This window comes from Anabrus simplex, chromosome 6 (assembly GCF_040414725.1).
Source record: "Anabrus simplex isolate iqAnaSimp1 chromosome 6, ASM4041472v1, whole genome shotgun sequence".
Taxonomy (NCBI): Eukaryota; Metazoa; Arthropoda; class Insecta; order Orthoptera; family Tettigoniidae; genus Anabrus; species Anabrus simplex.
The window spans coordinates 204,193,703-204,221,467 of NC_090270.1; the positions used below are offsets into that span (position 1 = coordinate 204,193,703).

At 37.3% G+C, this 27,765-nt stretch overlaps 1 protein-coding gene across 1 annotated transcript in view; it reads right to left on the reverse strand.

The window, feature by feature from the left end:
* LOC136876317 (sodium- and chloride-dependent transporter XTRP3) overlaps positions 1 to 27,765 on the reverse strand; it is a 385,847-nt gene that overhangs the window by 14,684 nt on the left and 343,398 nt on the right. The window contains exon 10 of the mRNA XM_067150163.2: positions 25,863 to 26,063. Coding sequence (XP_067006264.1) covers positions 25,863 to 26,063 — 201 coding nt within the window. The remainder of the gene's footprint in view (positions 1 to 25,862; positions 26,064 to 27,765) is intronic.

A 27,765-nucleotide genomic window follows, 5' to 3' on the forward strand; every position in this document is an offset into this window, starting at 1 on the left:
TTCCAGCAGACAGACGACTTTACGAGGGGTATGGTGATCGGGCTGAGAAGGGCAGGTTGGTCGCTTCGTCAAATCGCAGCCGATACCCATAGGGATGTGTCCACGGTGCAGCGCCTGTGGCGAAGATGGTTGGCGCAGGGACATGTGGCACGTGCGAAGGGTCCAGGCGCAGCCCGAGTAACGTCAGCACGCGAGGATCGGCGCATCCGCCGCCAAGCGGTGGCAGCCCCGCACGCCACGTCAACCGCCATTCTTCAGCATGTGCAAGACACCCTGGCTGTTCCAATATCGACCAGAACAATTTCCCGTCGATTGGTTGAAGGAGGCCTGCACTCCCGGCGTCCGCTCAGAAGACTACCATTGACTCCACAGCATAGACGTGCACGCCTGGGATGGTGCCGGGCTAGAGCGACTTGGATGAGGGAATGGCGGAACGTCGTGTTCTCCGATGAGTCACGCTTCTGTTCTGTCAGTGATAGTCACCTCAGACGAGTGTGGCGTCGGCGTGGAGAAAGGTCAAATCCGGCAATAACTGTGGAGCGCCCCACCGCTTGACAATGCGGCATCATGGTTTGGGGCGCTATTGCGTATGATTCCACATCACCTCTAGTGCGTATTCAAGGCACGTTAAATGCCCACCGCTACGTGCAGCATGTGCTGCGGCCGGTGGCACTCCCGTACCTTCAGGGGCTGCCCAATGCTCTGTTTCAGCAGGATAATGCCCGCCCACACACTGCTCGCATCTCCCAACAGGCTCTACGAGGTGTACAGATGCTTCCGTGGCCAGCGTACTCTCCGGATCTCTCACCAATCAAACACGTGTGGGATCTCATTGGACGCCGTTTGCAAACTCTGCCCCAGCCTCGTACGGACGACCAACTGTGGCAAATGGTTGACAGAGAATGGAGAACCATCCCTCAGGACACCATCCGCACTCTTATTGACTCTGTACCTCGACGTGTTTCTGCGTGCATCGCCGCTCGCGGTGGTCCTACATCCTACAGAGTCAATGCCATGTGCATTGTGTAACCTGCATATCGGTTTGAAATAAACATCAATTATTCGCCCGTGCCGTCTCTGTTTTTTCCCCAACTTTCATCCCTTTCGAACCACTCCTCCTTGGTGTTGCATTTGCTCTGTCAGTCAGTGTATGTGAGCTAGTTGCCCACTGTGGGCCATCCCAGTTGATATTTAGCTTTTACAACATAATTTACAGTTGTGTTGGCTGTAGTAATGAAATGGCGTACGGCTTTTAGTTCCGGGATGTATCCAAGGACTTTGGCTCGCCAGGTAGCAGGTCTTTTGATTTGACTCCCGTAAGTGACCTGCGCATCGTGATGAGGATGAAATTATGATGAAGACGACACATACACCCAGCCCCCGGGCCAGCGGAATTAACCAATTATGGTTAAAATTCCTGACCCTGCCGGGAATCGAACCCGGGACCCCTGTGACCAAAGGCCAGCATGCTAACCATTTAGCCATGGAGCCGGACTTGGCTGTAGTGACAGATCTTTATAGCTCAGATCTCTGTCAACAGATAAAGAATGACCTAGGCCACCATGGTGCAGTAGTAGAGCATCTGACACAAAAACCAAAGGTTACACATTCAGCTCCCATCAGTATCTGGTACTTAACATCTCTTAGGCATGAACTAAGAAGCTGAAAATCTATTTCAAGTACAATGCAGTTGTGAAAGCTAAATACTGAATTTGAAATTTACATCTTTAGTACAATGACAATTCTAATGTCATAACACCCATCCAGACTCAGGTTCAAGCTCTGAAAGAATCCAAAATATTTCAGCTTAGATCTATTAAATTTATTCCACTCAAAACTATTTCTAACAATCTTTCATTTAATCTGTGGGAGTTTGTCATTAAACCAACCATAATATATCAACCTTCTGTCAGCTATATGAGATTTTTTTGCTATATTTAATGTTTCACCAAGTGAGTTGACCGCGCAGTTTGGTTCAAGTAGCTGTGAGCTTATTTGGGTAATGGTGGGTTTGAATTCCACCATTGGCAGCCTTGAAATGGTTTTCTGTCGTTACTCATTTTCACATCAAGCAAATGCTGGGGGCTGTAAAGTCACTACCTTTCCAAACCTGGCCCCTTCCCTCTCTTATGTCACTGAAAATCTTTGATATGTCATGAGTAAGGGGCAGATTTTAATGACATGTCATATTTTTGCTTGAAAAGTCATAATTGAACAAATTTAAGATATTGGTCATTTCTGCTTGACGCGCAATAAAGTAACATTTTACCAGGCGAGTTGGCCATGCGGTTAGGAGAGCGCAACTGTGAGCTCGCATCCGGGAGATAGTGGGTTCGAACCCCACTGTTGACAGCCCTGAACATGGTCTTCTGTAGTTTCCCATTTTCACACTTGGCAAATGCTGGAGCTGTACCTTAATTAAGGTCATGGCCGCTACCTTCCTATTCCTAGGCCTTTCCTGTCCCATCATCACCATAAGACCTATCTGTGTTGGTGCAACGTAAAGCAAATATTAAAAAAAGGGGTAATATTTTCTGTCATATTCTAAGGATTTTCATACTGAGTGAATTTTTGTGGCAAGTTATTTTATTCAGTGAGGGAATCTTGCTGTAATAGTTAGGGAGTCTATTTGTGGACTGAATATTACTCTGTATGTAGGAATGGGCAGGTGGCAGGTAACTGGAATTATGAACAAAGGATATTCTTCGAATTTTCTAACGAGGAGCAAAAAGTGATTGACAATACTCAGGAGAAATGCATCCTGGGGTGCATACGCAGCTAATGAACTGGTATTTCTGTTCCCTAGAGAATAGAGGACTGTCTGGCTTGTTGTTTTGAGACTACTTCTTCAGTGTAGTTTCAACAAGCCTAAACAGAAGTGTTCAGAGAGTGTGAAATTAAGGCAGTTTTTTTAAGGAATTTGGAGAGCAGAATTTTAGTAGTGATGGTGTTATTTTATATTGTAAACTGTGTGAAGTGTGATGTGCTCAGAAACATTTTAATGTGCAACAACACTGCGCTACAACTAAACATCAGAAGTGCTTAATAAAATCTTCCACAGCAAAGAATAGGCAGCATTTTCTTTTTGAAAGGGCCTCATGTGCAGCTACTGCTCTGTCCGACAACAGATCGGAATTCTGAAAGGATTTCTGCAGGATGATGGCTAGTTCAACATTCCCTTGAAAAAAGTGAACAGTACCAGCTTCAGGGTCTTCTTAGAGAAGTATATTAGTCAACCTGTTTCCAATGAATCAACTTTGAGAGAATTTTATATCTTGAGTGTCTATGAAGATGTTTTAAAGAAGATAAGATCTGAAGTTCCCAACCTCAAGATATGAATTTCATTGGATGGAACAACTGACATAAATGGGAGGTACGTAGGTAACGTAATTATTGGCATGCTGAAAGATGACAAGCCCGATAATGTGTTTCTCCTGACGTGTGCGGTTTTAGAGAAAGTAAATCATTTCTCCATTGCTGTGCTATTTGATGATGCTATTAAGTTACTGTGGCCAGATGGGGTAAAAAGAAACTTTTTTGCTAGGGGCTTTACGTCGTACCGACACAGATAGGTTTTATGGCGACAATGGGATAGGATAGGCCTAGGAGTTGGAAGGAAGCGGCCGTGGCCTTAATTAAGGTACAGCCTCAGCATTTGCCTGGTGTGAAAATGGGAAACCACGGAAAACCATCTTCAAGGCTGCCGACAGTGGGATTCAAACCCACTGTCTCACGGATGCAAGCTCAAAGCCATGCGCCTCTACGCACACGGCCAACTCGCCTGGTGGTAAAAAGAAACAACATACTACATCTTGTAACTGATGCCGCCCCGTACATGAAGAAGGCTACCAAAGGACTAAATCTACTTTATCTGCAAATGATCCACGTAACGCGCCTTGCCCATGCTTTGCATAGAGTGGCCGAAGAGGTTTGGATCAAGTACCCTGAAGTAGATAAGTTAATTGCAAATGGCAAGAAAATATCCCTAAAGGCTCCCCTTCGAGTTCAAAAGTTGAAAGAAACTGCTCCTACTCTGCCCCTTCCACCTCAGCCTGTCCTTACTTGTTGGGGAACTTGGCTCGACGCTGTTCAATATTACTGCAGCAATTATGATTCCTTCAAGATGCTTGTTCATGAATTGGATCCTTGTGATTCATCATCTGTCAGGATTGTGCAAAAGTTGTTTACTTCTGCCAGCTTGGTCAAAAATTTGGCATTCATGTCATCGAATTTTGGTGTGATACCAAGAGCAATCACTCGTCTTGAAACTGTGGGGCTTCCACTAAGTGACACGTTGGATATTGTGAAGAACATTGAGTGTGATTTAAAGAAAGGGAAGGGTGAAGTGGCTGAAAACAATTCTGAAAAACTGCAAAGAGTGCTGTTGTCAAATGAAGGTTATTCTATGCTTCGTAAGATAATTGACATTCTTTGTGGACACCATACAACATTTGGGGATCTTCAGCAGCAGTTTTCTCCAGAGGACATAACATTGCTCAAATTTTCCCCCATAACATTGTGTGGCGTCGAGCAGAGTTTCTCCGGGTACAGAAACATTATGTCTGACTACTGAAGAGGGTTCGAGTTCGACAATTTGAAAATGCACATGATCATCCAGTGCAATGTCACTGCTGGAAAGGAGTACTAAGACCAGGTATGGATATTTTCATCGTCATTTTTATAGAAATTTGCCGATACTTTATCAGATCATCATCCGTTGCTAATTATTTCTTGCTTTTTCAGGATATGTGTGCTGCCTTATCTGAAGATTAAAAAGAACTTTGTGATCAACATAAATTGAATGTAACAAAGAAAACTGACAAATTTTCATTTATAGACCTAAATTAATCAATTATAATGTGAGGTCATATTTTTTCTTTTTTTTTGGTCACATATTAAAGATTTTTGGGTCATATTTGCTTGCATATTTCGAAGATTTTTAGGTCATTAAAATCTGCCCCTTAGTTATGAGACATTAAACCACTAGCTTAATGCTGTTTCTTCTTCTTCTGCTGGCCTGTTCCCAAATACTTTGGGCTGGCACTATAAATGTTTTTTTTTTTTTTTTTTGTTTGTTTGTTTGTTTGCAATTTTGCTTTTTTTTAATGGCAAAGATAGGACAGGAAAGGGCTAGGAGTGGGAGGGAAGCAACCATGCCCTTAATTAAGGTACAGCCCCAACATTTGCCTGGTGTGATATAAATGAATTAAGCCCAGTTGTGTAGAGCCAGATTTCTGGAGGTGCATATGGCCCTGAGGTTCACTCAGCCTACACCAAAAATGAATACCAGGTTAATTCCTGGGGGCAAAGGCGGCCGGGCATAGAGCTAACCACTCTACCCCATCACGTGCCGAGGTTAACAATGGTGGAAGCCTTTACCTTCCACTCCTCCAAGGGCCTTCATGGCCTGTACGGAGGTGTTTTTGTCTTTGTCTTTTTTTGTAGAGCCAGATGGCTTTCCTGTGTGGACGGATGTATTCAGTATTGTGTGTTTCTGTGGTCGTATGTAAATAAAGATGTGTATTAACATGAAATCATTCAAACAGCCCCTGGGATAGAGGAATTAACCACATGTGAGTAAAATGCCCAGAAATTGAACCCAGACCCTCTGAACCTAAGGGCACTACATTGACCATTCAGCCAAGGGGCTGGATGCTAGACTTTTCAGGCTGTATTTGTGAGCAATCTCTAGCATTTTCTTAGTGTGAAAATGGGAAACCATGGAAACTATATTACATATCACTTCTGAAAAAAACCCTCCCCAACCAATTTTCAGCTGTTTTGTGAATGATCCACACACAATCTCTTGTAGGACTTCCTTGGTCTCGTACGTTCTTCAATTGCAGCAATCAGTATGAACATTTTCTAATATAGTCCACAGTTATCAAGAAAGAGATAAATTTGTTGAGCTACTCACCATCCAATAAAGCATGCAAATTAACAAGAAAAAATTATCTCAGCATACGCTCCCTCAGTGTCGTAAACTGAATATGGTGCATGACTTCAAAATCTGCTGCTAGATGACTTTCATGTTCTGTGTCCTTGAGTACAAGCACATCTCTGGACTCTCTAAATGGTGTAGGACTACTGCTCTAGTCAAGTATGGATAATTTTCAGTTTTTTCAACCAATGTACTACCTTCTGGGGAAAACTTTGCAGCATGGAGTCGTACGAGGTAAGAACTTCCCGCTTTTGCGAAATACTGGATAATATGAATGGTAGTGAAGGAGAAAGTGATACTGAAGACAGTAACAGCATGTATGATACATTTATTGAAGGTTCCAGTGAGAGTGATAGTAAACCAGAGAATGACAATAGTGAATTGCACAAAGTTGCACACACAGGTAGGCTTACTGTTCACGTTGATTACACAGACAACAAAAATACAAACCCTGGGTCCATATATAAAAAACTGTTTACAATGGCACCATCTCATTGTACTACTCTTCCAGAACATTTCACCTTTTATATCCCTCCAACTGAATACTTCTCACTTTTCTTAAGACAGTAAAATACATATCCATTGAAAAACAAATTTATATGGTGATATCAGAAAGGCACACCGAACGCTAGGTATATCAAATGGAACCATTGCCAACCATGCGATATTCAGGCCGGTTTTGTTATAAATATGGGACAGCATTCCAGATGTGATATACAGGAGTACTTCAGCAGAGAATGGTATAAACACAGGTCATTCTTTGGGAATGTATTTTCATTCAATGACATTTTTTATTCTGTTTTCAAATCTTTGAATCATGACCATGGACACCTCAAATAAGGACCATAAATTTATAACTGTGTTGCACTTCATAGATGCAAGTATTTTATACTCCTTCACCGTCGGTGTGGATGAAAGAACAATAAAATTCAGCTAGTTTGTAATTTGAAAATTTATAATCCAAACAAACTAGTGAAATTTGGTATGAAAGTTACTGTGTTGTCTGACAGCAAGACTGCATATGTACATATGTTCCTTTCTCCATCACTTAGGAAAGACAAATTACACGTGTAAGCACTCCAATGCACTCTGCTCATTGGAGACACCACCAATCCACCTGTGGGATACAGTGTGAACACTGACAGATACTAGCCCAAAACTTGCTGGTGAACTACAGAAGAGAACAGGGATAGTGATGCCAAGAATAAAACTCACTCACTCACTCACTCACTCACTCACTCACTCACTCACTCACTCCGTAGGCTTCTGAGTGACGTGAAGTTCCCGTGCCAATCTCGCAATCCTCTTCAGTCCTTTTCGATCTTGAGTCTGCTCTTCCCATTTATTAATTTGGAGGGTCCAGCATACCTTGTTGATCTCCTTCTTCCAGGTGCTTAGGGATCTTCACTGAAGGTCTTTTCCCATTAAGAGATCCCATGTATAGATCTACTGGTGCTCTGTTATCCTACATCCTCGGTACATGTCCAGCCCAGCGCAGTCTGTTGGATTCTATCACACCCATTATAGTGTGTTGTTGAAAGAGGGTGTAAATCTCATAATTAGATCTTTTCTACCACCTTTGAGAGATAGGATCGAACCATGGGCCAAATATTTTTCTATAACCCTTATTCTCAAAGACATGCAACTGCTGCTGCTCTTTCTTGGTTATACTCCATGTCTCAGAACCATACAGAAGTACTTGTCGAATGATTGTATTGTAGATAATCATTTTTGCATTCCTTGTTAAAAACTTGGAGCCTAATATAAGGCTCATAGAGTAAAATGCCTTATTTGCATTCTTAATTCTAGCTTAGTGTTTCTGTTGCCTTCGGTTTTGCTCATTGATTAATACACCAAGGAATTTAAACTCCTATTATTTCCCAATCTTCAAAGGTAATAATCTGTCGACCTCCTCATGATTCGGTCTCTGTACAACCATGTAATGTGTCTTTTTATCATTTACCCGTAAGCCAATTTTTGCTGCCATTTCCTTTAGTTCCACAAATAATTGCCTAATTTCTAATTCATTGCAGCTAATAAGAACAATATCATCTACATATGCAAGGACTTTATGTTGTCTCCCAAATATGATGCCAGCAGATACAAGAGCTAATTTCCTGATAATCTTCTCCAGTGCAATGTTGAATAGAAGAGGAGATAGTGCATCCCCTTGTCTCAGACCAGTTTTATTCTGGAAGGAAATTGATTTTCTGCCCTTGAGCAAAAGACATCTAACATTATCATCCATACACAGTTTGCACAAGTTAATTACCGGTAATTTTATGGGAAAGCCAAACTCCATCATGATGATCCACAGTCCTTCTCTATGGATTGAATTATATGCCTTGAAGAAATCTATAAAGAGATAATGAACCAACTCCTTGTGTTCCCACACCTTTAATTTAAAAAATAATTTTGTAGGACATGTTTACAAGAGATATACCATGATAATTTTGAAGTTCTTCCTTATCCCCTCCTTTATGAAAGCTGCCTCTGTGGATCAGTGGTAGAGTGTCGGCCTCCGGATCCCAAGATAGCGGGTTCAAACCCGGCAGAGGTGGTCGGATTTTTGAAGGGCGGAAAAAAGTCCATTTGACACTCCATATCGTATGATGTCGGCATGTAAAACATCTCTGGTGACACATTTGGTGTTTACCCAACAAAATTCATTAAATCTCAGCCATAGACACCCAAGAGAGTTTCGGTTTACTCGGTCTGCCATCTAGTCAGCCTAGAGTAAAACGGAACGTCGAAACTGTCGAGCAGACAACCAGATGGTGTCAAATTGAAATGTCTGCACACGGTAGCTGAGGCCATACGATTGTTATTATTATTATTATTATTCCTTTATGAATTGGGACAATAAGTGATTCCTGCCATTCTTTTGGAATAACTTCATCGTGCCGTATCCTTAGAATGATCTTATATATGTAATCTTTCTCCACCATATTTAATAAGCTCAGCAGGAATGTTGTCACTACCTAAGCTTTATTGTTTTTTAAACTTATAATACTTTGTAATACCTCTTGATATGATTGCTCTGGTATTTGTTCTGATGGGGAACTAGATGGTTTACCAATACAGGTTTCTGGATCAACACAACTCAGCAAGGAATTGAAGTATTGCCTACAGTAATTTTATAATTTGTCCTGATCAGCAATTAAATTTCCAGACTTATCTCTCATAATAATTGATCTTGGTTGAAATTCTTTTTTAATTGGGTTGACAGTTCCATACATCTTGCGGATGTTCCTATTTCTGTAGTCATCTTGGATTGATTCTATTTGTTGTCTCAGGTAGACTTTTTTCTTTCTATGGATTAATTTACTATATTCTTATTAGACTGCAGCCACTTATTACGCCATATTGCCACTTCATTAACTGCATCTTGACATGCCTCATCGAACTATTTCTTTTTCTTACTAACACCTTTTGGTATCTCTTTCATTGCTACTGTTGTCATGATTTGTTTCGCGTTATTCCACATTCGTTCACAAACTTTGTCATTTGTTTCATCAGTGTCTTCTATAGGATCTTCTCCGAGAATATCAAATCTGTTTGTAATTTCCACATTATACTTTAATCTTTCATCCTCCTGCCAAGAATAAAGGGTATGACAATTGACCTGCACAATAAAAACACCAAGAAAATGAAAAAAAGTTAAGTCATTGCTTTTTGGAGGAAACACACTTTCATTAGTATGGATAGACAAAAGGGTAGTGGTAATGCTTAGGATCAAACACTAAGGTGATAATGTAACTGCAGTGTCATCAAAAGTATCTATAACTGACAAACCAGTGCTAGTTGAGGATCATATCAAGAAAATAGGTGGAGTCGACAGGACCACCTCATGTCTAATTATCATTTTATGAGATGAACAATCAACTGGTGGAGAAAGGTATTTTTCTGGTTATTGGAGGTCTGCATAATAAATTCATACATTTTGAATGCAAGTGTTCAGAAGCAGAATTTCAGAAAATCAATGTCGCACAAGGCATAAAGGGAGAGTCTTGTTGTTGCATCAATCAGTGACAGGAGGGATTTCAAGAAGAGGGAGAGACCACTCCAAGGGTCTCCACAAGAATGCCTTGATAGAAATAAACATTTCATGGGAAAGACATAAAAAGGATTATTACCGGTACATTAGGTTGTGTGCAAAATGAACAACAAACAAAAATAAACAGTTTACCATACTATTTTAAGACATGTTCTGGACAACCATTCTTGTACTCTGTGGATTGTTTTGAAGCCTACCATAGCACAAAGATCCTATAAATATACTACGTGTGCAATTAGCGTATGATTTAGTCCTCATTATTCATGTATGTGTGTTGCTGACCAAGGAATTTAAATCAACTTCTATTTTTCTGGCTTTTTTTTGTTTGGTCAACATAGAATATTCAAGTGTATTTCTATTTATTTCTTCTTCTTTTGTTTTGGCTGACTATGGATCACCTTAATTCGAATTCAGCTTCATTTGTTTCTGGGCTTTAATCCTTGTCCAGTAGTCTTCATTCTTTCACTCTGCAATCTCATTTATTTATTTATTTATTTATTTATTTATTTATTTATTTATTTATTTATTTATTTATTTTTATAAAAGGATGCTTAAGTGTTTCACTGAATTTGAAAAAGTAATATTTTGAGCATTTTTGAAAGGAAGAAAATTATCAGCATGTCCAATTACTCCATTGTTTGCTTAACATGGGAAAGGTCAATGTAAGACTAGTGGAAAAAGCCACTGTAGTCTTTACCCAGTACCTCGCTTAGTATTTTTCTCCCCCCCCTTAGTTCTATTTTCTATTCCTGTACAGGTCTTCTCACTATTTTTGTAGCTGGTAGTAGCATCATTCTATTTTCCTGCTCTGTATCAACAAAATCATCATAGATCTACCTTACATAACCAAACAAGTAATCATTTAATGATACACGGTATTATATTTAGAGTCCAAATCTAAGTTATTTCCAAAGAGGTGTCTTTAAGAATCTTTATATAAATCAGTTGAATCCTGTAATAATAAATTAAAACCAACATTTCAAAATAAATTTGTTAGTAATGTGTTACAACAACTTTCTAAAGAAGGACCTTGTGCTAAAATTAATATTTGACAATTAAATCTTTTAAGAAAAGGCTCCTAAATGTGTCTTGTGACACAGTAACACAAAGACAAAATGAAAGGCTTTGTCAGTTGACCATGAAGACAACTAAAACCACTTGCTCAATAATAAGCAGACAGAACAACATGTGGAATGCAAGGGACATTTTAAAAAAATAATATTATGCAGCATTTATGTCACTGGCTAAAGGCAGAACTATTGTAAGTGGAATTATTTGTTACTCCAGAACTATTGTAAGTGGAATTATTTGTTACTGGTTTCTGAAAAGGACTGTATAAAAAGCAAGAGATAATGTTTCTTTATGTAATGGATGAACAACTCAGAATCCCATATGAAAGAGAGATTATTGAAAAAAAGTATGGTAATCATTGTTTAGAAGAACAAAACACAAATGGTAGATTATGCTTGAAGTAAACTAGTTTCCATGCTGTATCTCCATGATACTCTGTTTTGTTGCTATCCATTACACTGTGTGTTAATTTCATAGTGTGACATGTTAGCTGAGATGAGAAATAACACACCACCGCCACCATCACTGAAGGAGACAGCACTTCATCACATCTTCATTTTTAATCCTGGAGTATTAAGGTTTTCTCGTATCATGTACAGGCAAGTGAAGTACCTTAGGTCATGCTGTTTGAAAAGAATATTCAGACCTTTATTACACTTCATACTATCATCTAAACAGCCTCTATAAACCAAGAAAAACATTCTAAATCTGAAGAAATAGTGTGAAATTGCGGAATTCTGTTATTTAGGTACTCATAGAATACAGCATCTTGTAAACTAATTCATACCGTAATATGTTAGAATGTACTTTAAATTTTGCACAAAGAATGGAAAGCAGTATGTAAATATATGTAAAATTGCAAAGTTCAGCTATACAGACATAGCCTGAAATGTAAAATATCTCAACAGAACATGTTTCCATGGAAGACTACTTCATATAATTTAAATAAAATCAGTGGTACAGAAAAGAGAAAAACAAAACGCATGAACAAAATATCTTGACATGCACTGTTTGGAAAAGCACTTTTGTTTTCTGTTACTTCTTAACATTGTCATTTCATGTTATTATATATACTTAATGACTTCACTTCATCAATAAAAAGTAAGAGAACCTAGTGCACAAGCAAATACAGAGCCGTATCGACATTTCACACTAGTTTATCAGGATGTGAAAAGGTAGTTTTCTTCACTGAAATGTCTTCAACCTGGTTATTTCTTTTTTAAATATGAAAGTGGGACATACTTTGAAAATATCTGTAATTTCTGTACAACAAACAATTGGTATAATTGGTATAATATATTTGATAGTATCTTGCCAGTTATATTCGTGTTTTTCTTCGTGTACGGCAATCCTTTTGATACTTAAGCATTTAACCAAACGCAGTGTAGTGTAGTGTAGATACATTGTAGTATAGATACAGTACATTTAGATAGTGCCGTATCTTGCCTGCTATATTCGTGTGTTATCTTTCGTGTGTATCTATTAGACCGTAATACTAATAATAATTTGTCTAAGCATTTAGCTTCGTTGGTAATCTTTGAGTACAGTAGTTCTTGCAAATTTAATTTCTGTTGTGCTTAGTAGTGACATACGGTATGGTACCGGTATCGTAATTAGGATACGTCTGAAAGTAGTTTAAAAAATTACTGTAGTGTACTGTACAGTAGTATACGAGTAATATCCTATTAGAATTTAGTGTGCTTATTTTATTATTGTAAAATATTTGTGTAGTAATGGTGTAGTAGAGGTATCCGTAGAAACTCTTACTTAAATATTGTTGTAATTAGGATAGGCTTAATTGCAGTTTGGAATTGTGTAGTTCTTGTGTATTACTTTCGATATTCAGTAATTAACAGCAGTTTTTATCCTGTTAGGGGTTGTAGGATTAAAAAAAATAGAGCACAACTAAGTAGTATTGTAGTGTAGTCGTATATTAATTACCTTATTGTTGTGTACTATCCCAGACAATATATCCCTCCGTTCATTTTTTTTTTTTTTTTGCAAATAAGTTTTATTTTTTAATTTAAATTTTTTCCCCCGTAAAGAATGGCTAAGGAGCGCGAGTGTACTTATTGTGGGTGTGGTGAGGCATTGAGGGGTATGAGGGAGGAGTTGGAAAGTTTGAGGGAGATAATTAGGATTCTCACAGAAGACAGGAAGGAAGATAGGACTCCCTCAAATAATGTACAGGTTACAGTAGGTGTACAAGAGGGAGGGGAAGGAAAGGGAGGAGTTGTAGAAGACAGGTGGTCTAATGTTCTAAGGGGAAGGAGATTGCAGGCTAAGGGCTCTATTCAGGATCAGAATTCAGGACAGGTGTCTGTGCGAAATCGGTATGAGTCACTCCAGGTAGAACAACAGAGGGAAGATGAGGGACAGGGAACCGTTGCTGAGATGCGTGGAAGTAGGAGGAAGGGAAAAGGTAGGAAAGGGAAATGTAGAGTAGAGGATAGGAAAAGACAGGTGGAACAGGGTCATGGGAAGGAGAAAAGGGAGGAGTAAGTAGTTTCTGCAGCTATCAGGAAAGATAGGGCTGACCAGGAGGGGAGGGGATCAAATGAGGTGGGTAGGGTTGAGTCTCTGGTCATGGGGGATTCCATCGTTAGACACGTGGGGAAAGTGTGTGGAGGAAAGGGAACCAGGGTAGAATGTTATCCAGGAATTAGGTTGAGGCAGATGTTGAGGAAAGTAGAAGAGAGGGAGGAGGGGAAGGAGAAGGTGGTAGTGTTTCACGTTGGTACCAACAACGTAAGGCAAGCTGATATAAGTACCAACATAGTTGGAGATGTGTGGGATCTGGTAAATGCAGCACGGGTGAAGTTTAAGAAAGCGGAGATTGTTATTAGTGGAATACTGTGTAGGAGGGATACTGACTGGAGGGTGATTGGGGATTTAAATGAGACTATGGAGTGGGTATGTGGGAAACTGGGAGTGAAATTTCTAGATCCTAATGGGTGGGTAGGAGATAGGGATCTGCGCTCGGATGGCCTTCATTTAAACCGCAGTGGTACGTATAAGTTAGGAAATTTGTTTGGAAGGGTAATAGGGAGGTACATTCAGGGAAACGGGATGGCCTAGGGAGCGGTGATAAGGGAACAGGGAACTGGAAATCAAGTAGGGATGACATAAAATTGTTAGTGTTGAACTGTAGAAGTATTGTAAAGAAAGGAATAGAATTAAGTAATTTAATAGATATATATTTACCAGATATTGTAATAGGAGCTGAATTATGGCTGAGAAATGATATAATGGATGCAGAAATTTTCTCACGGCACTGGAGTGTGTATCGTAGAGATAGGATAGGAATGGTGGGAGGGGGAGTGTTCATTCTGGTGAAAGAAGAATTTGTAAGCTACGAAAAAGTTAAAGATGAGACACATGAAATTCTAGGTGTAAGGCTCATTTCTAAAGATAATAGGCAACTTGATATATTTGGAGTGTACAGATCGGGAAAGGGTAGCACTGATGCGGATTCGGAATTATTTGATAGGATAGTCAGCTATGTGGTAAACGACATGGAAAGAAATGTGATTGTAGCGGGAGATCTGAATTTGCCAGGTGTAAATTGGGAAGGAAATGTGAACGACAGGAAGCATGACTAACAAATGGCAAATAAGTTAATATGGGAAGGACAGCTGATTCAGAAAGTGATGGAACCAACCAGAGGGAAAAATATCCTGGATGTGGTGCTGATAAAACCAGATGAGCTCTATAGGGAAACTGAAGTAATAGATGGTATTAGTGATCATGAAGCTGTTTTTGTGGTAGTTAAAAATAAATGTGATAGAAAGGAAGGTCTTAAAAGTAGGACTGTTAGGCAGTACCATATGGCTGATAAAGCAGGCATGAGGCAGTTTCTAAAAAGTAACTATGATCGGTGGAAAACGGTAAATAAAAATGTAAACAGACTCTGGGATGGGTTTAAAGAAATTGTTGAGGAATGCAAAAACAGGTTTGTACCTTTAAGGGTGGTAAGGAATGGTAAGGACTCACCTTATTATAATAGAGAAATAAAGAGACTAAGAAGGAGGTGCAGACTGGAAAGAAATAGAGTTAGAAATGGCTGTGGAAGTAAGGAGAAATTGAAGGAACTTACTAGAAAATTGAATCTAGCAAAGAAGGCAGCTAAGGATAACATGATGGCAAGCATAATTGGCAGTCATACAAATTTTAGTGAAAAATGGAAGGGTATGTATAGGTATTTTAAGGCAGAAACAGGTTCCAAGAAGGACATTCCAGGAATAATTAATGAACAAGGGGAGTGTGTATGTGAGGATCTTCAAAAGGCAGAAGTATTCAGTCAGCAGTATGTAAAGATTGTTGGTTACAAGGATAATGTCGAGATAGAGGAGGAGACTAAGGCCAGAGAAGTAATAAAATTTGCATATGATAACAATGACGTTTACAATTAGATACAAAAGTTGAAAACTAGAAAAGCGGCTGGAATTGATCAGATTTCTGGGGATATAATAAAGACAATGGGTTGGAATATAGTACCATATCTGAAGTACTTATTTGATTATTGTTTGGTCGAAGGAGCTATACCAGATGAATGGAGAGTTGCTATAGTAGCCCCTGTGTATAAAGGAAAGGGTGATAGACATAAAGCTGAAAATTACAGGCCAGTAAGTTTGACATGCATTGTATGTAAGCTTTGGGAAGGCATTCTTTCCGATTACATTACACATGTTTGTGAAATTAATAACTGGTTTGATAGAAGGCAATTCGGTTTTAGGAAAGGTTATTCCACTGAAGCTCAACTTGTAGGATTCCAGCAAGATATAGCAGATATCTTGGATTCTGGAGGTCAAATGGACTGTATCGCGATTGACCTGTCTAAAGCATTTGATAGAGTAGATCATGGGAAACTACTTGCAAAAAAAGTGCATTTGGACTAGACAAAAGAGTGACTGAATGGGTTGCTATATTTCTAGAAAATAGATCTCAGAGAGTTAGAGTAGGTGAAGCTTTGTCTGACCCTGTAATAGTTGAGAGGGGAGTTCCTCAGGGCAGTGTTATCAGACCTTTATGTTTTCTTATATATATAAATGATATGAGTAAAGGAGTGGAATCGGAGGTAAGGCTTTTTGCGGATGATGTTATTCTCTGTAGAGTGATAAATAAGTTACAAGATTGTGAGCAACTGCAACGTGACCTCGAAAATGTTGTGAGATGGACAGCAGGCAATGGTATGTTGATAAACGGGCCTAAAAGTCAGGTTGTGAGTTTCACAAATAGGAAAAGTCCTCTCAGTTTTAATTACTGCGTTGATGGGGTGAAAGTTCCTTTTGGGGATCATTGTAAGTATCTAGGTGTTAATATAAGGAAAGATCTTCACTGGGGTAATCACATAAATGGGATTGTAAATAAAGGGTACCAATCTCTGCACATGGTTATGAGGGTGTTTAGAGGTTGTAGTAAGGATGTAAAGGAGAGTGCATATAAGTCTCTGGTAAGACCCCAACTAGAGTATGGTTCCAGTGTATGGGACCCTCACCAGGATTACCTGATTCAAGAACTGGAAAAAATCCAAAGAAAAGCAGCTCGATTTGTTCTGAGTGATTTCCGACAAAAGAGTAGTGTTACAAAAATGTTGCAATGTTTGGGTTGGGAAGAACTGAGAGAAAGAAGAAGAGATGCTCGACTAAGCGGTATGTTCCGAGCTGTCGGCGGAGAGATGGCGTGGAATGACATTAGCAGACGAATAGGTTTGAATGGCGTTTATAAAAGTAGGAAAGATCACAATATGAAGATAAAGTTGGAATTCAAGAGGACAAACTGGAGCAAATATTCATTTATAGGAAGGGGAGTTAGGGATTGGAATAACTTACCAAGGGAGATGTTCAATAAATTTCCAATTTTTTTGAAATCATTTCGGAAAAGGCTAGGAAAGCAACAGATAGGGAATCTGCCACCTGGGCGACTGCCCTAAATGCAGATCAGTATCTTAAGGTGTTCCATAGGATGGTGAAGTTTACATATGAGTGTAGAGAGTTATATTTTCCTTCAGTTCAGACATTCAGACATCAATTCAATCAATACATCAATTCAATTCAGTCTATTGAAAGAAATATTTCATTCCTTACACTGTGCTAATAGAAACTTCATATACCATACTTTCTTTGTACTTTTATAAATTTTTGTGGTGGATTTTATGAGAATTTTGGAGCTCTGAGTTTCCTTTCTTAAAAAAATAATATTTTCATTACTGTATTCAAAAATTGCTAACCTTCACTTTCTGAATTTCTATTCTGAGGTACTTTAACCCAGCACCAGGAGAGTGGCTACTTTGTTTTCATACTAGAGTTTTATTATACCAATAAGTCAGGTCCCTTCCCTATTAATGGCTCACTCAAACATCCTTACTATGTTGTAAGTTTGTTCTGAAAGAATTCATTAACTGAACTCAGCAGTCTCACAGACATTCATTCCTGTAGGCAGAGTTTTAATTACTAAAATATTTAATGTACTGAACTGAAAGATCGTGTATACATCAGATATAGTTTAGTTATTCATATAATAAATTTAACCTAAGAGCTATTTTTTCTTACTTTGCCTATATTATCAGGACATCTATAATACATACTTTTTGAAGCTATGGAACAAAACCAAATGAAAACAAGAACTTATTCCACACAAGCAAATAAGCTCCCAACACAACAAGAAATAAAACAACTCTGAAAAATATTAGACCAGGAAGTAACAAAGAAAAAATTGCATATTCAAACTGATTTAAAAAAAAAGAAAAATAGAGAATGTTCCTTTATGCTTGTAACATTAAAAAAAAAATCTGTTTTTTTGAAAAAGCCCTTTTCACATTTTCCTTTCTTTTATTTGATTATATTCTTTTGATATAAATTGTCTTCATATTGCCTTTAAGTGAATACATATGAGGAGCTTGTTTTCAAAAGTGAATATCTCCAAAAATTTTAAAAATTGTTTTTTGGTTGATTCTGTAACATTTGCCTCATCTGCATTGGATGGTAAAATGTTTAATCAAATGTTAATATTTCCTATTGATAACGCTGTGAGAAAACATGCTTTTCTTTCAAAACTGAATATATTCATCACTTATAATATTTTGCACCAGAAGTCAATATATCCACGCTCTAAAATACACAGCAATGTATTTTTTTTTGGAAACTGAATATATGCATCGATGTATGTTTTTTAATTTCTCACTTTCATCTTATATTACTTTCATTGTGTTAAAACAGATATCAGCACCACAACCTTCACTTCAACAGTTAAGGCTCATAATTACTACAGATTTGAGAGCAATGAGCAATACGTAAAACTAAAGAAAAGCAAAGTCGTCGAAGAAAAGATGGTACTTTCTGATGTCCCAATGGAGCATGGCCTTTCTTCCATAAAGCTTCGAGATGTTCGAAACTTACTGAAAGCACATTTTGGTAACAGCTGGGAGCAAGATCCAAAATTACAGTGGTATCGTTACGTACTAGAGTGTTCGCAGGTTGATGAACCTGAACCATCTTGTGACTGCTTAGATTATGAACAACCAATACATGTTTAACTTCACCATGCACGTTATGCATCTGATAGACACAGTGAAACATATACTGTGCAACATGTTATCTTGTTTTTAGTGTGTTATTGATATTGATTAATTTTCTGACCTGTATGCAGTGTCCTATGGTCATTTTATGACATAATTTGATTTAACTAAATGAGTAATTTTAAAAAAAAAATAAGGTATTTACTTTCAAATTGTACCTATTACTATTATGTTCCCATTAAATTTTATGAATTAGGAAAAATATCTGGGAGTGTGTGAAATATCCTGCTTTTCATAGCTAAATACAACCACCTTTTATTTTTTTTCAAAGCTAAATATATCCATTTATTTTCAATATATCCAATGTTCTTTTGTCAATAACATTTTCTGTACTATACATAATTTAGTGTTCTTTTGGTGATGTTGCTCTTTCTAGCTATCATTCAAACTATATATTACTCTATTCGATAATTCTGTCTGAAGACATATTTTTCCTCTCTCCTGTAAAATCTATGATTGTGGAGATATTCAATTTTGAAAACAAGCCCCTCATATCTTTTGTGTAAATCTACTTGTGTCAAGCTTAATTTTTTAAGGGATCTATCATTATTTCCAGGCACATAAGCTCGCTAAGCATGCATGAGAGAAAGGTTGTAAGAGCAAAACTCCCCATGCTCTTGCATTTTCTTCCCAGAGCAAGATCTGACTTTCTTTGCTCTGCATTATACAGGGGTACAGAAGACAAAAGAAAATTAAGAGATTGAGAAGAAAGAAAATACTGGAATTCATAGAAAACAGAACAGTGGCAAATTCTGATACACAAACAGAATGAAGTATAGAACAAACAAACACTGACAGTCTGTAGAGACAACATATACTGTATAATTAACATGCAACATCGTCCAAAGCAATTGAATGAAGAAAGCTATAATGAAGGGAGGAAACAGCAGAGTCTGACAGCTTCATCATCTCAACTAATCTAAAAGTGAATGAGATAAGAGGGGTACAAGGTTATATGAAACTCGTTAATAGGTTTACTTTTGGTTCAGAACGTCAAATGGCTTCAATGGTGTAGGCCTCTTAAGTGGGATCATATGGCAGCCAATATAATCCTTATAAAATAACAACGTAACTTAACTTTTTGTCTACTCTTCACTGTTGTTAGCATGTTTCCTTCTATTTCTATTTTAGTTATCTCTTTGAGCATATAAACTAATACTGGGTGCATGTTCTCCCAATAAATGTCATCAAAGTAACAACAGAAGTAGGAAAGCATGGAAATGCAAAGGCTAACTAGCACAGCAGACAGTGATATCTGTTACAATTATCAGTTGCTAACTAGTGGCACTATATTTTAAATAATACATCCCACTAACTAATTTTATGGTTCTCATAAATGCTAAGGTGGTAGAATTTTGTCCCTCAGAAGTTATTTTACACAACAGTAAATCTACCAACATGAGGCTGACATATTTGAGGAACCTTTCTAAATACTACTGGACTGAGCCAGGATCAAACCCATCAACCTGGGCTCAAAAAGCTAGTACTCTAATCATCTGAGCTACTCAGCCTGGCCTACTATATTTTTACAAACCCAAGAGGAAATAAAAGAACATGTTTAGTTAACAAAATATTTGAGGGTTCAAATATAACAGATAAAGATGGAACTTAAATAACCTCATTTCCTTGGGAAAAAGAAGTCTTTTAAAAGAAATGTCAATGTTAAATTCTATTTGGCATTCTATTTGACAAATTTTGGAACACCTCTTAATTTTGCATACTTTGTACTTATCAATAACATACAACAGCAAAGCCACCTACATACAGGCTATAATGCCCTTTGGTATGTAGGACAGTGGTTAGCTCCATGCTTGGCTGTCTTTAGTTCCAGAGACATGTGCCAGATTAGAACAGAAACCGTTCTTTCTAAATGTTTGGACTTCAGATGGGGAATCAAACTCGCATCCTTCGGTGTGAAACAGACCATGCCTTTACTGTCTCAGCTAAATAGCCTCTCTTTAGTGATGTATGTCATATCTTATTAAGGGATTCTATGTAATGAAAGTGTAGAGACCGAGCTCGATAGCTACAGTCGCTTAAGTGCGACCAGTATCCAGTAATCGGGAGATAGTGGGTTCGAGCCCCACTGTCGGCAGGCCTGAAGATGGTTTTCCGTGGTTTCCCATTTTCACACCAGGCAAATGCTGGGGCTGTACCTTAATTAAGGCCACGGCCACTTCCTTCCCATTCCTAGGCCTTTCCTATCCCATCGTCACCATGAGACATCGACGTAAAGTAAATAGCAAAAAAAAAAAAAAAAAAAAAAAAGAAAGTGTAGAGAGATTGTACCAGCTTAGCAAGAATGTGCAATTAAATTTAATATTAAGCCTTTATATTATGTTTCCATACAATCTGCAGCCACTTTTTAAAATATTATATAGTCACAATTAGTCTATATGCTAGAAATACGGAATGTTAAGTTGCTAAGCAGAATGTTTTATTTCTTTCAACCATATCTTGATGATGAAGTAAATTTCAAATCAGAAAAAAGAAAAATTCTGACAAAATAACTTGTATAAAGTTTTCGAAATGAAAACTGGATCACTGTAAACTTAAATGCAATAATTAACCCAGTTTGGTTGTCTATCTGAATTTAATGGTTCTAATTTTAATTCTAAAGGAGTAAATATATTTTCTGGTTAAAACTGCAAGCAGAAAGCAGTTACATTATTACATCATTCAGATACATTTGAGGAAGTAAACTTATTAACTTTATGATATAACCTTGATATTTCATGATATCAGCATGTAGGGTACTTCTAAACTAAATGCAAAAGGTAGACATCCATTCCCTCCAGCATTCTCGACAAATTCTCGAACACAACTCACGTGTTAATTCTTTTAATTCTGTTCTAATCATTAGTGTTACAGGACGAATCACATTACATCTGAGCAAGGGGGCCTTGGGTGATCCAAGACGTCCGCCTATAACTAAGACACACACATAGACAGATATGGAAGGATCGAGACAGTAGGTTGATCTTGTCAAGTCAAGATGTGACAATTATTCCTAATATTTTATGTAATTTGGGGATACACTGAAATACATTCAAAAAGTAGGTGGTGATCAGCTTTCTTGAGCAAGTACATAATAAAATACAGCCTTTATTTCCTGTTTATTACTTCTGATGTATTGCAAATTATTAGTAGGGTGACCATAAGTTGCCTTGGTAAACAGTCTTGTTTCAGAAAATGGATGTATTGTTCTGCTTCAACAGATATAGAATCTAGTATATGACATGATAAGGCAATAACCACCTGAATGAAAAGTGATAAGTCTGCTCTTAAGGTAACCTGGGTATGACAAAGTAAATAGGAAAAACTGTTTTGGTCCAAATATAAGCTACACTGTTGTGCACCCATTTATGACAATGGCAGTGTGTGCAGTTTGGAATATGTCCTTTTCTTTATAGGCTTTCAGATTTGTCCTTGTCCCTCCTTTATTACTAATACCTCTGCCCACACTAGACTATCATTATGTTTATCCCTTGTGTATAAGCTTCTATCCTTCCAAGCTTCTTCTTTTTGATATTTTTGCAAATCTGTTCATTTTGATTATCTTTCCACTACTTACATATTTTACATAGTAACAGTAGATGAACTGAAGGGATTTTGTGAGTCCAAGTCCTTCAAGTAGGCTACCAATAAATGCACGAGTTCACTAAACCTAGCAAGAGTAGAACTGTCTGGTCTGTTTTCCCGACTGACTAAATATCAGTCTATTTGGAATAATCCTGTTGAAAACAGTGAAGTGAGAACTTAATGAAGAAGTTTAATCAGATAGTTAAGTTAACTATTATAAAAGGGACAGTTCAGTTCTTCTTTTTCTAGTATTAATGTTTATGTAGAACAGGTATTTCTCACAATAATAACCAAATAACCTAAATGTAGGCACCCTTTAAAACTTCGTTAATGACTAAGATTTTCCTCTTTTTTCTTTTTCAGTTATTTTTTGGAACGTTACAATTAAGTTAGGTGGATATTTATCGAGAGATGCTCATTCTAAAAGAAGTGGCAAATAGAACGTTATGAAATCCAGTTGTTCAGTCACGTTTAGATTAACTGATAAGTATCATGTTTCACGTATCACTCAACTAGGGAAGCTCATTACTTGTTACAGAACTGAGCTAAACTGCCAATTTATATATTCTACAATTATGGTCACCCTATTCATAATATGATGTTTACTTTGGTCTTGAAAATATTTACAATAATCTTCATTTTAAAAAAGTATTATTTACAGAATATAGATTCGTATGAAAAGTGAGAAATATGCTAATAAAACTCACCAAAAAAAAAAAAGCATATTTTAGTAGTTAGTCACATATAATATAGAAGCAGAAGTTATCAAAAAAGGCACAAACAACAATCAGTATATTATAGTAGTTAGAAGTAAAGCAACAGCACCTGTATAAAAACACACACACAGCATAAAAAGAATCACGCTGGTAGTCTTCAGTTTAAGTTCAAGAAATTAAAAGTAATGGCTATAATATTGATTAACAACTATCAAGTACATGTTCAAAGCAAGCTGATGTTCAATTTTAGTTTTATAATTACTATTCTAATTGAATATCAAAGACTGATAATGAAACTTAAAAGTTTTACAATGAAGAGATCTGGTAAACAATCATCTTGTATTTACGTCTCTTCATAATTGATTATCAAATTCAGAGAGCTTAAAATATTTATAAGCTTCTTTTCTGAGCGATTAAGAGTGATATTAGTATAATGTAATTAAAATTACTGTTATGTCAATATGCAGGAAGATAAGAATAAAGGTAACAAAGAATAGGATAAACACAAAGACAGGTCAGTGTGAAAAGAGGGAGCATGGAACAAAAAAATATGAAAACATGAAAGGACAAGTGCAATTTCAATGTCTTCATATCCTGCTGCCTTGAAGTACAGTAGAAGTCTGCTACAGTGAGTACAGCATATATAAAAAAAACCATTGTAATGGAAGTTTTTGTCTGTCCCTTCAAAATTCCTATATTAAACTGTGTATTATCCTTTGGTTACAGCGAGAGCCCTATCGCTGATGCATCCATTATTAAAAGAGCGATTAAGCATGCACAATTTTTCCGTTCATACATTATACACCCATTAATTATATTGCATGCGATCGATCATCTCTATATCCACTAGTGAGCTCTTTTGTCAACATTCAAAGGCGATGTCAACTGCTGTTCCATACAGAAAAATCAAAATGAAAGTGGAGAACAGGTTTTTGTAATAAATGCGTAAATAACATGTCCGATAGCAGTTGTTAACTTGTTAAAAATAAAGGCTGAAGTAAACGCTCACTTAATTTTAATGTTATATACTGACATTAAGTAAGAATGTATTATACCTGAAGATATGTCAGAGTACATCACCGATTTCAGAGGATAGTTTATATTTTCTCATGTCTAGTTAAATTTTGGAAAGGCTATTCCCATGTAAATTTATAGTGAGGAGGTTTCTCTATGTGTGCTTGAAATATGTTTTCGTGATTACAATATGGTTAGGTTAGGTGACCCTGTTTGAAGAAGAAAACCGAAAAGTTTGACACAAAAGCCTCTGGAGTGACACTACAATATTTTCAGAATTAAATTAAACACACACTTTTGCATAGTATTGGATTTTGAAAAATAACAAACGAGTAAGCCATAGTACAGAAATCATCTGCGAAAAACCAAGTTTTGAACAAAGTGATTACCGTTCCATACTGATTTTAATGGGTATGGGATTTTTCCCGATTTTTACGAAAAATCAAATATAACGACAATCCAGTATAGTGAGTACTTTTTTCGGCATTATGAATTCTTACTATAACAGACTTCTTCTGTAGATTGAATCTCCCCTCATCAATCCCAGTTCTTCTACATCCATTTCTTTTCAGTCCTCAACAAGCTCATTTTTGCATCCCAGGTTTTTGCAGGAGGGTGGTCTTCAACACCCATTGAGAAGCCATCTTGATAGATCTTCAGTCTTGGTGAGGTAGATGTAGGAAATGAGTAAAGCTTCTTTCTTTTTATCCCACACTTCCCACATGAAGGCTGAAGATCTGTTACAATGGCTCCTCAACGAGTATTAAAGCCTTCCCTTTTGATAAAACTGCAAAATAGAAACAAAATCATCAGGGGCTGAGAAGAAATCTATGAAGAAGGAACTGGATTTATCAGAAGAGCCCTTCTATGAGTACTTCCAAGATGGCAGTATATGAAGTTGTAGAGAATGTCCTTGTCCTTTCGTGTTTTAACATTTGTACTTTTCTCCTCTCTCTTCTATCTGTTGCTCCTTCTTCCTCCACTGGCATATTGTTGTGTTTATCCTATTAATATGTTTGAGTTTATGCTGTGTGACAAACTGTTCGCACGACTTAATGTTTAATGAAAAAGTAAATTGCAAATATCTTCTGAGGAAGTGGAGCAACATGTCTGTAAAATGTTATATTTTCTTGTAGTTTGTCTCATTTTACACAGCATAAATCCAGAAGACTTAACAAATCTAACAAACCAAAACTGATAATCAAATGCAAATTGAATTCAATAGGTTGCTGAAGTGTATTGAACTTTAGTGTGTAGATGGCAGGCATTAAACTGCTCTATAAGAAATCACCTGTATTTACATAAGCCTATTTCTACAAATATTAATTATCTTTGAAATCAGAGTGCTTTCTATCTGAACAGCATGAGACACCTAAGAATGTGGAATCCTCTGAATGCAAAAGAACTGTGTCATGTCAGATTCCAACTGGATACATGACAAGTGGCAGATTCAATGGCTTAGAGAATGAGAATGGAGGAATGCTAATTGAAAACTATCCTCGGCTCCATAAAGGAAACCAACTTGAATCACATAACAATTAGTTAGTTTTGAAAGTTAGGGTAAATATCAATAATAAATTACATTATATAGATGTCTGTATGTCATTTTTAAAACTGGGTTGTGGCACTTATGCAGCAGCTTGAAGAAAGACTCTGTGAGGACAAATTCTGAGCAACTTCAATTACCAATATTTATATGAATGCTGTTGGAACTTCTAGAATTTGCTCATTCTCCACTTGAACTAATTGTCTTAGGACTGACAGAACAAGGATGATTAAGAATGAACATCACAGTTTGCAAATACAAATAAATGAGTATCAACAGCAAATTATTTTAATTTCTTGAAAGATAGTGAACAACACAAATTGCAATAAGCAAGTACGGTAGGAGACAAGTGAACTCACATCAACATCTCCCATCATCTCCTTGGTGGAGACTGTTGTGTCAATCCTCTTGATTGAGCCCTGGTGGATGCTGACATCAAGTTTGAGACACTGGAACCGCCTCAAGATGAACACAAGGACAATTGGGAGAACACCAGCAGCAATCATCATCCCAGCAATCCCCATTACCCAGTCAGGATAGTCGGTCTCTACAGAAACTCCCTGGAAACACAACCACCATCATATCAATGAATCCCTTTGGCTCATCCAGAAATTTATAGAAAATAATCAAAAACAGACTTTCTCTCATTAAACATAAAATACCAGGCGTTCACCAGGTAATGCAACCTATTCAGCAATTATTGTATTTTATAATTGTTTTTTTTTGCTAGTTGCTTTATGTCGCACCGACACAGATAGGTCTTATGGCGAAGATGGGACAGGAAAAGGCTAGGAGTGGGAAGGAAGCGGCCATGGCCTTAATCAAGGTACAGCCCCAGCATTTGCCTGGTGTGAAAATGGGAAACCACGGAAAACCACTTTCAGGGCTGCCGACAGTGGGGTTCAAACCTACTATCTCCCGAATACTGGATACTGGCCGCACTTAAGCGACTGCAGCTATTGAGCTCGGTAATTTATGTATTTTAAAAAAAAAATGTAATAAATACAATTATTCAGTATATAGGTTTCATTTAAGGAATGAAGAAGTATTAAGTGAATTATTTTAGCATGAAGTAAGAAACGTGGAGTTTTAAAAGCAACTTGCATACTTCATGATGATTCTTCGATGGAAAGATAGTGAATGTAGGATAATGTTCGAGTGATAATGACATTTTAAAGAGAGGATCAAGAATCCATAAACAATAATGAGCAGTAATGGTTGAACATTGAATGCGATCACAGTCCATGATTAATTATGTAACATAGCACCATAATACATTTGCCAGAATTGCAGAATTGTCTTTAAACATTGTTAATGCACACTGTGTATGTGCATGCGTGCACGTGTAGGGGCGCGAGGGGGGTCCTTCATCACTTAATCTCGAAACAAAGGAAAGAATGGCTGTGGTTTCTAAATTAAATAACCTTAGCCGAGCGTTACATGGTTTATCCGGAACTCGTCTGCTCTCATGAGAGTGAAAGAATTCTTTATCTGGAATTTTAAATTATGTGCTTTCGCGATTGTATGTTTTAGATTATGTTTGTAATATTAGTCGGTAGATGTCAGGAGTGAATACACAGGGACCTTAGTTAGGCTTCATACAGGGATTTGGAATGAAAAAGAAAGAAGGTTTTGCTGCTAAGCACAATTTTCACAGTGATGTTCTTTTCAGAAGTTTGTCGACATTGCAAATGTTCGTGTCTTAGTTACTGTAGAGATTATATTATATCCCGAAATGGAATTCAAAACAAGTCTGAAATCGAATCATAATTACTAGATAGTGCTGATGATTTCTCAAAAATGAGTGATAATGGTGAAAAAGTGGAAGAATTGAAACTGATGCAAGTGAGTGTGAGAACAACATAAGTGACAGGACAGATTCAGACAATGAGTACCTAGGTATTATTGGTGGAATTAATCATCAGAATTTTGACAGAAAGTCAATAACAGTGATGAGGAAAGCACAGAATGGTACAAGGTTACAAATTAGGAACTAGGACTGGAAACAATTCTAGTTTACAACATAAATAAAGTTTGTTTGCTTCCCATTCCGACACTAAGGCCCGGTTTCATCAACGTGGGTTAAATATTCTCTAACCCTGGGTTTGTTAACTTAGGGTTAATATTTTAACTCATTCTTACAAGTCACACGTTTCACCAAGCTATTTCGGCAGAGGGTTAACTAACACCGCGTTAACCCTCGCAGGAAACAGCTGTCCTAATAATCAAGGAGGCAGTGACTAAAAATCAGAGATCATGAAC